General features: G+C 34.8%; 1 protein-coding gene and 1 long non-coding RNA gene across 2 annotated transcripts; one reads left to right on the forward strand and one right to left on the reverse strand.

Moving 5' to 3' along the window:
- Positions 1-779: 779 nt before the first annotated feature.
- On the forward strand, positions 780-5966 carry LOC126812034 (uncharacterized). Its single transcript, XM_050538330.2, has 4 exons — positions 780-1171; positions 2173-2421; positions 3120-3393; positions 5604-5966. The coding sequence occupies exons 1-4, from the start codon at positions 825-827 to the stop codon at positions 5820-5822; spliced, it is 1089 nt and encodes a 362-aa protein (XP_050394287.1). The 5' UTR covers positions 780-824; the 3' UTR covers positions 5823-5966.
- Positions 5967-6052: 86 nt separating this feature from the next.
- Positions 6053-18135, reverse strand: LOC126816630 (uncharacterized). The gene is made up of 10 exons (XR_007678488.2): positions 17863-18135; positions 15867-16125; positions 14653-14973; positions 13216-13302; positions 12317-12409; positions 9977-10084; positions 8626-9084; positions 8160-8337; positions 7592-7786; positions 6053-6192 (listed from the first exon to the last, which is right to left on the reverse strand). It is a non-coding gene; the product is annotated as an uncharacterized LOC126816630 (long non-coding RNA).
- Positions 18136-18322: the final 187 nt, after the last annotated feature.

Genomic DNA, 18322 nt, shown 5'->3' on the forward strand with positions numbered 1-18322 from the left:
TGTCAAAGTACATTTGTTAATTTGTCAAAATGCAAAATACATTTGTCGATTTGTGAAAATGCATTTGTTGATTTGTCATACAACAAAAATACATTTTTTCATGTGTGAAAATACCTGTCTAACCTACAAAGCACAAATTTTGAAATAACACAGCTTAACTTTACAGTTTCAAGATATGTAATTTCAACATTTGTATTTTCAAGATATGTAATTTCAACATTTGTAGTTTCAACATTTGCAGTTTCAACAGTTGTATTAACGACACTTGCATTATCGAGCCTTGCATTAACAAGCCATGCGTTAGCGAACTATGACCATATTTGGGTTGATGACGTTGATCATTAATCCGGAAAACGCCGAGTTTGGTCCTGCAATGATGTCTCCCGTCTCAATAAAAATATCTCTTCTTGGGTGGAGTTTTTTAAGGGGAACTACTCTCATTATTTCCGTTCTTCAACATGGCCAATGAACTTATTCATGAAGTGAAGTCCCGAATAGAGGGAATTTGCAATTTGTTAGATACACAAAATTTTCAATCGCTTTCAGACATCATACATGATATACATACAGTAGCAGGTATTGTCTCAGATTTAATGTGTTCCATGCCTTCCACGGAAGAAGACAGTATAACGATGAATGGATTACAAACTTGTTTATTTCATATTCAAAATGCTGCAAATTTAATCGAACGAAAGCAGGCCAATGAAGTTATAACTGGATCTCTCGGACATTCATTGTCACCAGGACATACTGGACGACCATCAAAGTCAGTTCCATTTGAACAGCTAGAATTTTTGGTTTCTAATGGATTCAAATTGAATGACATGGCCAATTTATTTAATATTAGTCCCAGAACCATGAGTCGAAGATTGCTTGAATATGGTATTTCATTAAATGAAAAATATAGTCATATTTCCAATGATGAGCTAGATGAAATAGTAATTGACCTTCTTAGTAACTTTCCAAATATTGGGTATCGAAGTATAAAAGGACACCTGCACAGTAAAGGACATATAATTCAAGAATACAGGGTTCGTGAATCGATGAGAAGGGTTGATATAGAAGGTGTTCTCTATCGTCGACTTACTTTAAATCCAGTAAGACGAAGAAGATATTCTGTTCGTGCGCCAAACTCATTGTGGCATATAGACGGCTATCATAAATTGATAAGGTTAGTATTGATTCAATTACAGGCAGGGGCGGACTAAGCTTATTTATCAGCCCAAAGAGGGACTAGCAGTGCATGGCGTTGTATGCCGTGAATATTTGAAAATTCAATTGCTGGATGGGGGCCTGGTGTGGCCGAGTGGCTAGGACGCTTGCCGTTCATGGTGGGGGTCCCAGGTTCGAATTCTGGCGGAGATCGGGTCGACCTTGTGGATTTTCTCGACTGGGTTCCCCCTTGTCAGGTGGGGAATGACATGGAAAAGCGTTCTAGTCCATTGGATAGGATGAAAAACGGAGGCCTGTGTTCACTAAGCTACGAGAGGGCATGTTAAAGTCACCTCGGCAGTTAAAATCGGTAGTGAGAATAGGGTGTTGCCGCTGCCTTAGCAAAATTTACCCTCATTGCACACGCTTGGCAAATGCCCGTCTCTAGTTAGCCTATAAATTAGTGCAGAAAAATGGGACGTTAATCTCCATTTCATTTCATTTCAATTGCTGAATGTGCAATCTTCGCTTTAAAACTGACTATTAACATGCATAAATTTTTGAAAGGCCCTTTGGGTCGGGACCCAACTGGTTTTGGCCAGGTGTGTCCCCCTCCATACCTGCTTACAGGTGATATACCGTTTTGTAATGTAAGCTTATAGAATTGATTTAAGAGTCTTCGTACTGTAGTAATCATTGTTGATTTCTGACTCCTGTTAAGTGAGTTCGCTTACTCAAGATAATTAATCCAAAATCCATATTTGGATTTTTAACACCCATTCGAAACCAGCTATTCAATATCATTAATGTCAGACTGGTTTATGATATATAGGCTTACTGTATTTGTATGACTAGTATAATATTTTATATGGGTTGCATTTTTCGAAACACGATGGAATGGCGGTTTGTCAATTACCGGTATATTATATATTGTATCTTTAACATTAACTCATCGCAGTTCAGTTTGATTAGTGGTAGCTGAGTAATGATCATTTGTATATTTTTTCCATATCTTTTAAGCTGGCACTTAGTTGTTCATGGAGGTATAGACGGTTATTCTCGCCTCCCTACATATTTAAAGATTAGCAACAACAATAGAGCAGAAACTGTTATGCAAGCATTTAATGAAGCTGTTCAAAATTATGGATTGCCATGGAGAGTTAGATCGGATAAAGGGGGCGAGAACGTTCGTGTTGCAGAATATATGATAAATTCCAGAGGTTTTGGAAGAGGCAGCCATATTACTGGAAGAAGTGTCCATAATCAGAGGTAAATTTAGTACGTCTGCATTAATATGTTCGATTTTATGTTATACATCTGTCTGTTCGCATTATCCTTTGAATAATAATTTTCAAGTTATGGTCCTTGATCCCATAAAAATATGCCAAGTTTAAATGGTTTAAAATCTTGATAGTTAGTCAGTGTGAAGCATCATACAGAATGCCCGTATTATTGTTTGGAACATGTTTCAGACTTCTTCCACTTGACTACAGTATTAAGAGGTTTCAACTATTATAAACGATAATCAGCAGTCTTCGTGCCATTCGAGGGTTTTCATTAATATTAAAGATATGTGCAGTTTTGCGTTAACCAATGGATATGTAACATTTATCACCTAATTAGAATTTTAAACTTGTGATCGTATATTAGCGTTCAGAAAACGAATGTCATGTTCAATATTTGATACGATTCAATAACAATCACCAGAGTTACTGCCCTTTGTTTATAATCTAGATTCCAGAGTTTTAATGTGTCTTTGTCGTCATCAAATGTAGGTAAAGTAGTTTGTTCAAAAATCAAATTATGTACCATTGTCTAGACTTTGCTAAAAACATTCATTCTGTGACTTTGTGTGGTTTCATGAAAGGAATGTTGACAATTTGTTGCTCTGGTGTCATTTTCAACAACCTGTTCATATTTTAACAGTGAAATAGATCATCACACTTAATTTTTTTTTTATTTCAAAGAATAGAGAGATTTTGGAGAGATTTGTGGATGGGATGCATCAGTTTTTTCTACTACCTTTTTTGCTACATGGAAGCAGAAAACATATTTATACCAACTGATGAAATACATATTCAAGCCCTACACTATATCTTCATACCAAGGATTCAAAAACACTTGAACGAATTTAGAGAGGCCTTTATCAGGCGATCTATTAGGACAGCTAATCAGAAAACGCCGTTACAGTTATGGATAGATGGTCAAATCCTGGATCCAAATGAAAATCTTGCTTCTGAGGTATATTTTCATTGATATGTATATTCAAGAAATCCAGATTAATATAATCTTTCATTTTTTGACAGTGGTTAAGATTATGCCTAAAAATATTCAAAAATTGGAGGGTGAGATTTTGGGATATTTTAATTTCCATAGCAAACAAATGATTTAATCTGTTAATGATAAGATAGAAGTCTCCAACCTTATACACCCCAACAACTGTTATTATATCCCAGAAAGTTTCAAAACTTTTCGTTGAGAACTGTGATCTCTATCGTGTAAAGAAGAAGTTTTTATGGGCATGCACAATAACTAGTAAAATGAAACTTTCAACCTTTTCAAAGATAAGATACAACTTTTAAACTAGCATATTCATAATCAGTGACCTCAATAATATATAATTAATTGCTTGCTTCGTCAGAATCAGATGATTTTGTGACTTGACCTAATTTTCGCCATTTTTATAAACAATTACAGCAACTCTGGTCTCTATCACGTTTACAAGGTTTCGTGAATCAAGGTCAATAACTCTGGAAAACATTGAATTTCGATAGGCTTCTTCCTTATGCTGGTATAAACAACTACAGCAAGTTTCGTTAAAATTCTTGTTTACAATATGAAATAAACTTATATACTATTCAAAAAAAGTAGGGGATATTTGATATTTAAGTGTTATTAAAGTCACCTAATGAAACTGACGACGAAACAAATGAAAAAATGAAATGAAGTTCACATTCATCGATTTATTCCAAATGATCGTTAGACTAAGTAAGGCACAGACTGACCATTATAAGGGTAAAATGATACCAGGGGTCAAACAGCAAAGTTACCACAGCATCACAACCAAGTCAGTAACGGGTAAATCCTCCTCTGTTTGCCAAACAAGCATTGATCCGACGTGGCATACTCCTAATGAGACGTCTAAGGTCATTTTGGTCCAGATTGTCCCATTCCTGTTGCAACGCAGCAGCAAGTTCTTGGACATTGGCAGGACGTTGTTGACGTTGACGTAACCTCTGTCCAAGCATGTCCCAGACATGCTCGATGGGGGAGAGGTCAGGATTCAGTGCTGGCCAAGGTAATGTGGTGATGTTCTGTTGTTGGAGGTAACCTGTAACGATCCTGGCCCTGTGACATCTTGCGTTGTCATCCTGGAAGATGAAACGGCGGCCATGACGTCGTGCGAACGGCACAACATGGACTGCCAAGATGTTGTCCCGGTAGTACTGGCCTGTAACACGCCCTGCAACAACATGTAAAGCCGTTCTTCCAGCAACAGTGATGCCTCCCCACACCATAACAGAACCACCCCCAAATCGATCATGTCTGATGACGTTAACGTCTTGGAAGCGCTCGTTTCGACGACGCCACACCCTCCTACGTCTGTCCAAAAAATCAACAGTGAACCTTGACTCATCTGAAAACATCACATTGCTCAAGCGTCGATTATCCCAGTGTTGACGATCCCTACACCAACAACGTCTTGCCTGAATGTGATGATCTCTCAAACAAGGGATCACGCGAGGGCGTCGGGCGCGAAGGTGACCCCTATGCAGTCGATTCCGAATCGTCTGGCCACTCACTCTCACACCAGTGTCTGTTTGAAGACGAGCGCTGATCTGATTTGCTGTGATGACACGATTTCTCAAGGCCAAGGTACGGATAAATCGATCCTGGGCTTGAGTTGTCGCCCTTGGTCGACCTGAGCGTGGTCTGTCCTGTACAGATTGTGTATCACGGTATCTGGACCATAGCCTGCTTATGACAGACTGAGAAACATTCATCGTCCGCGCCACAACCGCCTGTGTTGTGCCGATCTGTAGCATGCCAAGGGCACGTAACCTTTCATTTTGGGTAAGCCGACGCATATCAAAATTTGTTTTCTGGTCACTTAAACAATCAAACTGATGTTTCCACCCTGGAATTCAATGCCACAATGACTGTAACATTCAAAGTCAGAGTCGTGCAAATCTTGGGTTGGACCCCCATGATGATCCCAAGCATCACCTGCATTCCATGCGGTAGCTATTGGTGCGTTTGGGCGTCACATGTAACTGGAAATGTGTCCTCTGTTAGGTTCTATAGTGACTTTTTTCGTAGTCATTTGCATATTTTAGTATTATGCCCCCAAAATCAAATATCCCCTACTTTTTTTGAATAGTATATCTTAAATAAACCTATAAATTCAATCCCAAACAGACGTTCATTAGATTTTAAATATTTTTTTATAGGCAGACTTTCAAAGTTACGGAACAATACAAAATGGTTTGATGGCATATGATGATGAACCAGAAAGAGTTGTTATTGGTCATTTTCCTATATCTTTAACTGATCAAAAGATGGAAGAATTGATGTGCCAAATAAATCCTTTATTCGATTCAGAAAATCAGGGAATGGACTTGTTTCTTGCAACCGTAAATTTCATTTCTAATTATCATGAAATGAATTAGGAAATCAACACTGCTTTTTTTCAATTAATAGGTTTTTATTGGGTATTTCACCAACAGAGGCCCAGTTCATGCTACATACATTTTCAATTCAAACCAAAACCATAAGCACATACAATTATGTTAATAAAAGCATTTTCTAGGAAATCGTATTCTTTCATATATTTCGTTTGGTTAATAGTAATAGATGGCGCACATGTATTTACTGTAGTGCAGTTTAAATTTTCATGGTCAAATAGTAGTAGCCCATCTCCTATATTTGGAGATATGGCAGGGCTACCAGTTGTTGCCAGAAGAAAATGTCCAGTATTCAGTTGAACATCATCTTCGAGATCTGTTTCCATATCCAACCACTGGGTACTGATTTTTCCACCTAAAAATATATACAAACTTGTTAAATAATTTGAAACAAAAGACCATCAAGAAAGTTAACATACGCCATACAGCAGTTTAACTTCAAGGCAGCTACTAGTCTTCTATGAAGGGCTGCCGCCTGCCGGCATTCATTATATTTTAGAATGTATCAGTAAAATATTCATAACTAATTTCCTAATACATGCATAAACTTTAGTTTGAGCTATTTTCCGATATGCACAGGTAATGGATCTCAGCGACAGGTGCATGAACATTTCGACCCTTGACGGAGGGGGATCCTCGCCAAAACTCTTAGGCCCGTATTCTCGAAATTGGATTAGTGCTAATCATAGATTTAATCTCTGACTTTTCGACCAGCCATATTCTGAAAGGCTGATTAAATTTTAAGCTAAGATTTTTATAAACTTTGATTAGCCTAATCAATGAGTTAATCATTGTTCGAGAATACCATAAAATGTGGTATTCTCGAACGTTGACTTGTACTTAATCATTGACTAAATCACCCCAATGTTTAGTCATCTCAGGGGGGTAGTTTAAGGAAAGATTAAGTACATGCATATGCAATTACAATGTATTGAATATTATAGAAATTATTATTTTTCATTGAATTCAGACTCATTGCACTTATATTTCGCCTCAAAAGTAACAAATTTACATTCATCGTAAATTCTGTTGAAAAAGTTTTTTTTATATATATATTAAACATTCTCTATTATATAAAATATAATTATGTGCACTTTAGTCAAAATACAAATAATTTTTAGAAGTGTCAAAGAACCTTTAAGGAATTGCAAAGAGCGGAACAAATCAACCTATTGGCACAAAAGGGAACCCACAGCAGCTAAATCGTCCGGGCAGTCGACAAGGATTGTCACATTTAATTATCAGAAATCAATAGAATTTGTTTGGCTTCTAGTTCTGCCCTCAGCGAACATTTACTATACAAAATGTAATAGGCATCCTCCTCTCAGTTAGTTACCCTCATTGCACACGCTTGGCAAATGTCCGTCTCTAGTTAACCTAAACAGTGCATAAAAATGGGACGTTAAACTCTATTTCATTTCATTTGGTATTAGTGTTGAAAGTAGAGGTCATGTTCTAAGTGAGTTAGAATTGATTTATAAATTTTTTCATTTTAGAAATCAATTCGAACTCATACATAAAGTCCTTTCAAAACTTAAAGCATACATTATTTCCTTCTAATGTTATTAAGTGTGGAACTCAATGATGAGTCTAAAAAAAGCTAAAGATCTCCTCTATCATCTGATAATATACAGTTGTGCATCCACCGAAATATGACAAGAAATTAAGGAGAAGAGATGGTGTAAGGTTGTACAGAATCCCAGACTATATAATTCTGGTTATTAAACTCTTTAAAAGTAATAACTTATACTTACGTTCAAGTTTCTTCAAAAACTGATGAAAATTGTACACAATTATCTCTTCTAACTCCTTGTCTTCTGGTTTAATTGAGAAACTAGGATGAAACAAATTAATTACATCCAAAGCCTTAACATCTGTCCGGCTAAAGTATTCGGTGGCTTCTGCTGAATACTGCATTAATAATTTATAAACACCATGAAGTTTGAGACCTAAAAAATATAAGATCTATGTGTATCTGTACAAATTAATTTATATCATTTCTATTATCACAGCCTTGAAATTTAATGCTGAGGGGTAAAAGTTGCATATATTGGATATATGCCATTTCAGTCTGTATAATTTCAAAATGTTTTTGTTGGGTTTGTTTTAAATTTTTGTTCATGTTTAAAAAAAAAAAGCACCATAAAAACACAATTACATTTCACAGCTCCACAAAGAGAACAATTAAGATAAGTCAGCAAATACTTTCATAGACTAACTTGGCGGTCCGTCAATTGGCCTCGCGACAATTGGCTCCCGACTATTTGAGCGGGTCAAATTGTCGCGAGGCCAATTTGTCGGGCCCAATTGACACAGACTTACCTTCTATGAACTGCAGTAATGGTGGCAAAAAATGATAAAATCCATAATGGCATCGAATCGCTAACATGGCTTCTTTTTTGTTTTCTAATGTCAACATCTTTTTATATCCTGCAGATTCCAATATATCAGCATTTTTCTCAAAAACCTCTGATACATTTAGAGCTTCTAAAGAATCAATCTACAATAGCAAAGATTAACAAGTGATAGCTTTGACAATAAATTTATATTTAAACAGGAGAGTAAGAACTACTTTTAATAAATCAAACAAAAGTTGAACATGCCATAGATTGAATGTACGCGAAGTCAATTATCTGACTTTTGGACAAACAATGGCCAATAACTTGTGTTCGCAAACATTTTTTACTACACAGGTAACAACTGTAGCCCTTATCGTGTTCACAGGCCACAATTTAATATGGACTATAAAATGAAAATTGTTTCATTTGAGCTGCAATTACCAACCTACCTCTTTAAGAGCTTGGAGAACATCTCCAGTTAACATTTCATCTGAAATTTCACCAACTGCAGGTTGTGCATTCTGAAGGATGAATTTAGTAAAAACTGTGGTAGAAGGCATCTTGGTCCTTGATTTCCCATTAAGATAGAAAAGGCAACAACTTTGCCTATAGTCTTGTATGTTTTATTCTGTAGTAGTGTTGAATTGATGGCAAAACCACTATTTTCAAAAATGGAAGTATGTTTAAAGATAAGAGAGAAAAACTCCCTTGTTAAGCCGCCTGCATCCACCCCATCTTCCCCTATGAATATTACATTTAACAGTTGATCAAATTCAAAATCTTCCAGATTTTCCATGGCTGTTTGCAAAAACATTTTTCTAACTACTGAGACATGGAATCTCTCCTTTACATTTTGACCAAAAATTTTCTCGGACAGTTGATGCAAATCATATTTTAAATTACCAGTCCTGAAAACAAAACCAACACATTTATCAATCGATTATTGCTCAGATACATTTAAACAGTATACAACATAATAATAGCAATATAGGTCTACATATAGTGATGTGGACATATAACATATAGCATGACATTCACCCAAAATGGCAGCGTTGTTTCATCAAGATCTAAATTGTGATGGAAAATGTTGATAACTGCACATTTTGCTAAGCTTCTTTGAAAACAGATAAACAATTCCAAGAGAAATTAAATTATATCGTAAGTATTAAAAACAAGCGATTGCCATGCGATATACGCCCACGGTAGCTTTGACAATAAATTTATATCTACACAGTCCAAATGAATGAAATGAAGTTTAACGTCCCATTTTTCTGCACTAACTAGGCTAACTATAGACGGGTTGTACACAGTCGAGTAACTGACTACGTTTATCGAATCATCATAAAATTCAAATCGTCCTAGTTTCATTCAGATCGGCCAAAAACTCTGGCTCCAAAGAGCACACAAAATCTAAAATACAATTTTCAGGCGAAATAAGGGCAATAACTGTAATGATTTTTATCGCAGCGCACCCAAATTCGCACTTGACCTTCAAGTTACAATTTAACCAAGATCTTACGAATATGAACCTCAATACCAAATTTGAACGAAATTGATTTAAAAGTATGAAATTGTGGATGGGCCGACGGATGGAAGAGACAACGACATTATACTACCATATTAACCTTTGGTGTATAAAAAATATGACATAAAAATGAAGGTATAATATAATATATTTAGAGATACCATTAAATATGTGATCCGCATGAATAGTTTTTCGAAAGTGAAAATGCAAACATGTTTCTATAAACACACAAAGTATAAAAGATATTATATTATAGGAATAAAAAAATTGTTTACTGTGTCCTTCCTTCGTCTGTTTTCTTGTCATCTTCGCCGCAAGATGCAGCATGTATTTCAACTAAATCCTCATCAAATTCTAGACCGCAAATTGGGCAAGATTTCAGGCTGTAAATTAAACAAAAGTAGAGGCTGATAGAGATGGGCCAAATAGTATATCGGATATACTGTATAAACTGTGTGGTGTCAGTATTGTGTCAATACATGCACATCAATGCCTACTATTGTGCAAAAAACAATACCGTACCGATATCGAATTTGAAATTTCAATACCTCCTATAACTTAACGGGGCCATCCCACATGAAGACAATATGCAACCAAACACTGTTTGTGCGTATAAAAATATGCATATATTTTTGTTAACTCTAATAATTTTCTTTTTAAATTGGGAACTGGAGAGGCCACAGATAAAGTGTAAATGAAACAAGACTATCTGTCTCTTATGGAAAATGTTAAATTCATGACAGATGTCTTATAACCATGATTATTATAATCCGTCCATATTATTGATAATAATAATACTCATCATTATCATTCAATATTAAAATTAAAACAAGAGTTAAACGCCAACAAAACAAGAGTTAAACGCCAACACAATATGCGCCCAAAACAGCAGCATTTTCTCATAATTAGACCTTATCAAGAAGCAAGGACAATAACCCTTTAAACAATATTTGGAATATAACTGGACTTACACCATGTTTATGAACTTACTAACCAAGTATATTCCAAAATACATGCAGTCTCTGGACATTAGCAAGTTTTGGAAAAAGGGCAATAACTCTCCATGTTACTTTAGAATCATAGCCAAGACACAACTTATCCTATACCTTATGGCTATGAACTTACATACCAAGTATGAACGAAATCGGTTGAAAACTCTAGGCGTTGGAGTGGCCACAAAAATTCATGAAATTATGGGCAAAGGCAATAATTCTGCAAGTTACGTTCAAAATGCGAACTCACATACCAATTATTAACAAAATCGGTCGAAAACTTTAGGCGTGAGAGTGATCACAAGAAATTGTGGACGGACAGGGGCGACGACAATATACGACCAAAATTAAATTTTGGGCGCGTATAACGATGGACGGACGCCGAGGCGACACCAATATACGACCACAAGTGGGTGTATAAAAAGAAGAATAACATAACTACAAAACTAACATTTAAGGGAATGTTTCACAAAATTATACAGTTTACAATTAATAGAGGCTGTTTTAAGCTATTTTCACATAAATTTAGATTCCTAATATTACAGGCTTTTTAGATCCAATTAGATCGTGTAGGTGTTGTTGGTGCCGTGGACGAGGCAATGACATATAATAGATCCTTGGCACGGCATAAAGGAAATTGTAAAAGGGTTGGGGCTTGAATACTTATATACACAATCTGAAAACTGTTATGAGAAGCTTAAATTATCATCTCTATATACCGGTAGTAAACATATAATTACATGCATCTATCCCTTTAACAATGAATCATAACAAAAACTCATATGATCAGGTTCATAACTATGAAAAAACAAAAATATAAACTTTGCAAAATGAAATACTTAGTTTCATGAACAACAAGTTCTTCGTTCTTGGTTGAATTCTGCAAAAATTGTAGGTCGTCTTATCACAAATATTAATAATATACAAACGGCCACAAAAGAAAATCAACACACGATTTGTTAACACAGCAACCAAATTTTCAAAATATTTTCATCTGTGATTTTAAAAATATTGTTTCGTGTAATTTGATATTTTCATAGCATATAGAGGGTAATTTAAGCCGATGTGAATACTTCAAAAAAAATTCTGCAACATTTCAATTGACCTCCACCTCATTAACAGCACTGTACCATGTTCTACCATATGTCACTTCTGGAACATGAAAATTCGGTAAGGCATGGTCGCAAAAAGTTGTAAAATATACAGAATATATTTTCAAATTTCTTGTATGACCATCCCTTACGGGATTTTCAGTTCCGGGTGTGATGTGTGGCATAACATAAAAAAATGTTAAAGGTGTGCAGGACAAATGCAGTGTCAAAGAAAAATTTTGTTCAAAGAAGCTTTAAAAAAATTATTTTTGACAATTTTTTTTTTTAATGCAATATTTTATTCACATGGAAAAGGATCAGAGAACAGGCTAAAGGCTATGTGAGACTCCTCTCCCTAACAATTATTTCATTATTGGCAAAAAAATAAGAGTTTTTACATCACAAACTAAGTGATTTTAGAAGGCTGTCCTGTCAAATAATGTCACGAAAATGTTGTTTATTTGTGCTAATGAGATCTGCGTTCTGAATACCACTTTTAATTTTCTTACAAATTCAAACACTATTAACTCACCTCACTTACACAAGCATATTTACAAATAGGAGTAACAGAGGACAACTGCTCTGACTTCTGTCTCTTTATTTTAGGTAAATTATCTTCCTGAAGCTAAATTAAAAATTTTAATAATAATTCAATGAAGGCAAAGTCAATAGGTTATCACATAGTGAGTAAAAACAATGAGTTAACATGACATTGGTTATTCAGAAAACAAGTTAAAACGCTCAACATGTAATGGTAGGCGAATAAGTCGATGCAAAACAACGCAACATTTCGGAAAGTTATCCATTCATCAGCAAACAAAAATTATTATTAAACTAGATACAACTAACAGCAGAATCTAAATGTGACAGCCAAAACATTACTGGTACCACCAGTTTCAAGGGAGAACCCTCAAGTCAAATCATTCAGAACAGTAATATAAACAAAACAAATAGTAATACATTAGGTACTGGATAGTAAATGTGTTGAAATGTATTTAAAAGGTCAAATAATAAAATAAACATGAGAAAAACAACCTAGAAACTGGATTTTGCAAGTAATGTAGCTAACAGTTTTAAAGCTATGATTTGTATCATGAATTATGAAAAGAGGACAGGCATAGAAAAGGTCTACAATATAATAAAACGAATTTGTGTTAATTTCATGCGGTTTAAGGGTTCCTAATCGGTCAATGATCTTTATTTCACATTGTTTTCTGTTTGCCGTACTGCCACTATATTATTAGTGCTATGGCTGAGCTTGGCTAAAGTGCATAGCTACAGGTTTTTATACGACCAAATTATGGTCCGAAAATATGGACGGACTAGTGCAAGGACAATATACGAAACAAAATAACATATGGGCACATAAAAATCATATTTCAAGATTATGCTTAATTTCTAACCTTTGATTAGTTTGCAATGCTTACTTACCTCATGAAATTCTTGTATATGTTTTCTCAAATTATTTAAAGGCACTTTTTCACCGCAATCCATGCACTCCTGTGTTATCATATCTGACTGTAAGTAAAAGATAGTTTCAGTTTTTATCCCAGAATATTATACATGGAGAAATCAAGACGGTATTATAGAGCTATATCTGAATCTCACAAATCTGATCAGAATAGGTTTATATTCTTTAAACTCTAAAACCCCAATGTAATAGAATTCTTGAATTATGAAACTCTACAAATTAAATGCTAATAATTTGACATTCACTACTCTATCCTATATTCAACCAAAAGTTTGTGTTTAATATAATGTAATAGACGATGCAGGTAGACTGCACAACACTAGATATATACAAGACATAACACACACAGTATATAATACAAGACACAATATACACAGTACATAAAAAGGCAAATACTCCCAGAGAAGACAAACAAACTCTACCAGTAGCAATCAAAATCACTTGACGAAAGGGCTGTGGTCCACGGGGTCTCCGTAAGCGCAAACTCAGCAACAAGTCACTAAACGTCAAATACTATTCGCTCCATAGGAGAGTAACATATAATTTTACAAAATATAAAATTATGATAACGAATCAAATATTAGCTGTCCAAAGTTAGAATTAAAGACTTTAAATTTATCCAATTTGTGATTGTTTATTAGTTTTTCAATTTGTCTGTGAAGTCTGCTGTGAAGAGCACCTTTATTTAAACATTTCTTATACAAAGAAACTAATTTATTTATAAAATTTGAAGACGGCTACATATGTTTATAAATCTAAATGTCTGAGAGTAAAAAACATTATATAAGGTATTTTCATTATTACTATAACTTTCAGTTGAGGGATATTTAATTACATCAAAAGGGAAATAATCTGTTTTGTCATATACAGTAGTATTAAAAGTACAGTCATCAATAGTGATATCAATATCAAGGAATGCAGCATGTAGATCTCCAGTGTTTTCTTTATTGAGTACAAGTTCAGGTGGATAGATTTGGTCTCTGTAGCGCTTAAAATTTCCCTTATCATTAATGGCAGTTACATCGTCAATATATCGAAATGTGTTATTAAGATTGCGTGCAGTTAGTTAGTTTTACTCCTATCTTGAAAATCGAATTTGTATTTATGCAGGTTTCCATTTGCCATAAATGGCGCAGGATCAGTGTCCATAGGAAGGCCAATGATCTGTTGAATGATTTTATCACCTACTGCAAAAATGGTATTATCAATCAAATAGTGGATAAGGTAGCTTGCCAGGAATAATTTCGGAAAACGTTGATAGGCTTCTTCCATATGCTGGATGTATAAACAACTACAGTAAGTTTTGTTAACTCTGGTCTCTATTTGGTTTACAACAAATTGTGGGCAGATGGACAGGGGCGATGGCGTGGGCGTATAAAAAACTCGACTGTACATACCTGCATGCCTTTTGGAGTCCCACTAATAGTAATATCCAGATCTCTCTGTAAGGGTTTGATATATATGATGGCTTGTCCAATGTATGACTGTGCCAGAAAAGCACTTGTGTACCCTGATGGAGGGGGGTCAATAAACTCCATTATGGTTCTTCCTATGGCACGATTTAGATCATACCCTCCTCCATCTATCAATTTTGGATAATGTGAATATATTTCATTTGAAAAATACTTCGCATCATCATTCTTAAAAAGAGTTATTCTTTTTTCTCCCAGTCCAGCATCCTGTGTGACTTTTCTTGCGAACCGATCAGGGACAGTGTTCTAAAAATATATTAAAAATACATACTGGTACATAAATTCAAATAATAGCTAGAAATTTGTTGAAAATCTTAAATAATATAAATCATCTGAAATATAAGCTTACTATAATAAATATTATTCAAATGTTCAAATCTCATGATTTAGTTTCCTGGTCGTACTACCTAAGGTAAAAGGTAGTAACTTGCTCTTATACAATCCAATATCCAAACTTCACATTGAAATAATTTGATTTGACCGCATAATTCTGCGTTGTAGCATCTATGTCGAACCTTTCTAACTTCAGGTTGTAATAATGTCAAAAGGTAGTAACTTAGTGATTTCCTAATGTCATTTTTGACAGTTAATGCTCCTGCCATTGCAACTTAACTACAATGATCACAACCCACTATTACCCTGTATTAAATGTGATGTTTGTGGTAAAATGTTTGGTCAAAATCAACTGTGACATATGTATTACTATATGGCTACAAGCTATCACCTACTACCACATCTACCTAAACTATGTACCACTATCAATTGAATGTCACATCTGTATGTATATAATGTGTATACTGTTTTGTTTATTGTTAGTTTGTCGATGTTCTCATAACATACTATATATTCGATGTACAATGGGCCTATGGCCTTGTAGTATCTGAATAAAGTTATTATTATTATTATTCAATCGTGTCTGCATAGTTTTAATACAACCACCAAAGAACATGTCGTCTCTGTCTATCTTTCATTTGTCTGTAGTCCACAATGTATTGTGAACACATACAGAATTCATCCAATGTTTATTTTCAGAGTTCTTGCCCTTGCTGTATGAAAAATTCCTTGTGGACTGGGCGATGATGAGCCCTATTAAAATTCAGCTTATTCCAATATGTTCATTTATCATATAAATACTTTACCTGTGTGCAACTTGACACACAAAAAAAACGATGAGTCCATGTGTTCTGTCTACCAGTACCAGCAACTCTTTTATTACTTGTCCTCGAAATACTAGAATAGGGACAAAACAAACGGCGCATTTCGCTGACATTTGGTGTTGACGGTCCAGGTAATATAGTAGTAGGAGTCTGTGTAGTTCGAGATTTTTCTTCCAGTTCTCTGGCTGCCTGCCTAAGAAGCTCAGCAGTTTTCTTCAGATCATTATCTGACATTTTTATTCTGAAAAATATAAAAAAGAATTTTAGTTGGACAACAACACAACAGACACCCAAAACAAGAACATTTTCTCAAAATTAGACATTATCAAAAACAGAATAACCCTGTAAGTATTTTTGAAATATAACTGGACTTACACCTTAAGTGCACAGGCAAACTAAAGGCAGTAACTCTTAACGATTTTTATCGAATCACAACCAAATTCAAACATGACCTTCATTGCATGGAAACAAAGATACGTACGGTACTAAGAATCGTTAAGTTCGAATAAACAGTGTTGTCTAGAAAGGGGTATATATTCTTCCGGAATTCGTGGATGTTCATCCAGGAATAAAATAGGCCTGTCAGGGAAAAAATAGTTTTAAGGAAAACAAGCGGTCGCCATGCGATATACGCCCACCAGCAGCTTTGCTCAAGTAAGGTAGTAACTTCAATGATTTTTATCGCATCGCAACCAATTCGCACTTGATCTGCACTGTATAGCGATAAAGACACATAACAAGTTTCATTAAGATCGGACCATGACACATGCCAAGTTTCGTTTCCATCAAATGAAAATTGTAGACTCTTATCGCGTTCACAGTCTAAATTGGCGAAGTTTGTCGAAAAAATGGGCATAACTCTGAACGTAATTTTCGAATTGCACCAAATTCGAACTCATCCGAGATCTTTGGATATGCCAAGTTTCATTTCTATCGGATGAACATTGTAGACTATCGCGTTCACAAAGTCTAAATTGACGAATTTTGTCGAAAAAGGGGCATAACTCTGCAAGTAATTTTTATGTGGGCGCATAAAAACCAGTTTGGTTGAGTATTTCAGCAATATTTTTCTTTACTATTTGCGAAAAAAAAGAGGCCGCAGGGGAACCGGAAAAAAACCCCAACTTAATCCCTAGCTACCGACTCACAAAGTCTAAATTGACGAACTTTGCCCAAAAAGAGGCTTAACTCTGCACGTAATTTGTATGTGGGTGTATAAAAATCAGTTTGCTTGAGTATTTCAGGAATATTTTTCCTTACTATTTGCGAAAAAAAAGAAGGGGCAGGGGAAACAGAAAAAAAAACAACTTAATCCCTAGTACCCTACCTACCGACTCTATTTTTTTTTGGAGAGGAAAAAGGAAACACAGGTATTTTTTTGGCCTAAGTTTGATTAATATGTTTGGATAAAAAAAAATATGGCATCTAGTTTAGATAATAAATGAATGAAATGGAGTTTTTAACATCTCATTTTTATGCACTGATTGGAGTCTCTATACAGAGCACACAAGAAAGAGCAGACGAGCAGTAACTCTTGCAAATGTTAGGCCTATCAAACCCAACTTCATTTTACGAAGACAAAGATACCCTACAGGCTACATACAAAGTTTCATTAAATCTGGATAAAAACTCTCGCCAGTATAGACTAGACCACAATGCATATAAAAACAAAATCTAAGAAAATATTTTAATTCAAATATTAGTCAAAGTAGATGTGTGGATCTACGGTATTATTAATATTATAGCCTAAAACTACTACTATTTATGTGTCTGTTTCAAAGTCACAGTGTCACCCCAATTCCGCGAATTCGTGCAAATATCTTCAAATATAAATTTTGACAACAAAAACTAATTTCACCTGTATTGTTGATATGTCTGTTGATATATGATTTTACAAATTAAAACTGTCTAAATTTACTAATTAAAAAATATTACTCTAGCCTATAAACCAATCTGATTCACAGAGAGAATTACTTACGAATTTGCCTATAAACTAGTTTCATTTGCTGTTTGAAGAACGGAAATAATGGGAGTAGTTCCCCTTGAAAAACTCCACCCAAGAAGAGATATTTTTATTGAGACGGGAGACATCATTGTAGGACCAAACTCGGCGTTTTCCGGATTAATGATCAACGTCATCAACCCAAATATGGTCATAGTTCGCTAACGCATGGCTTGTTAATGCAAGGCTTGATAATGCAAGTGTCGTTAATACAACTGTTGAAACTGCAAATGTTGAAACTACAAATGTTGAAATTACATATCTTGAAAATACAAATGTTGAAATTACATATCTTGAAACTGTAAAGTTAAGCTGTGTTATTTCAAAATCTGTGCTTTGTAGGTTAGACAGGTATTTTCACACATGAAAAAATGTATTTTTGTTGTATGACAAATCAACAAATGCATTTTCAAAAATCGACAAATGTATTTTGCAT

This window comes from Patella vulgata, chromosome 1 (assembly GCF_932274485.2).
Source record: "Patella vulgata chromosome 1, xgPatVulg1.2, whole genome shotgun sequence".
In the NCBI taxonomy this organism is placed as follows: Eukaryota; Metazoa; Mollusca; class Gastropoda; family Patellidae; genus Patella; species Patella vulgata.

Coding starts and splice junctions, on each gene's coding strand:
- LOC126812034 (XM_050538330.2), top strand. CDS start 825: ATGGCCAATTTATTTAATATTAGTCCCAGAACCATGAGTCGAAGATTG. Junction 2,422..3,119: donor AGAAGTGTCCATAATCAGAG/GTAAATTTAGTA, acceptor TTTATTTCAAAG/AATAGAGAGATTTTGGAGAG. Junction 3,394..5,603: donor ATGAAAATCTTGCTTCTGAG/GTATATTTTCAT, acceptor ATTTTTTTATAG/GCAGACTTTCAAAGTTACGG.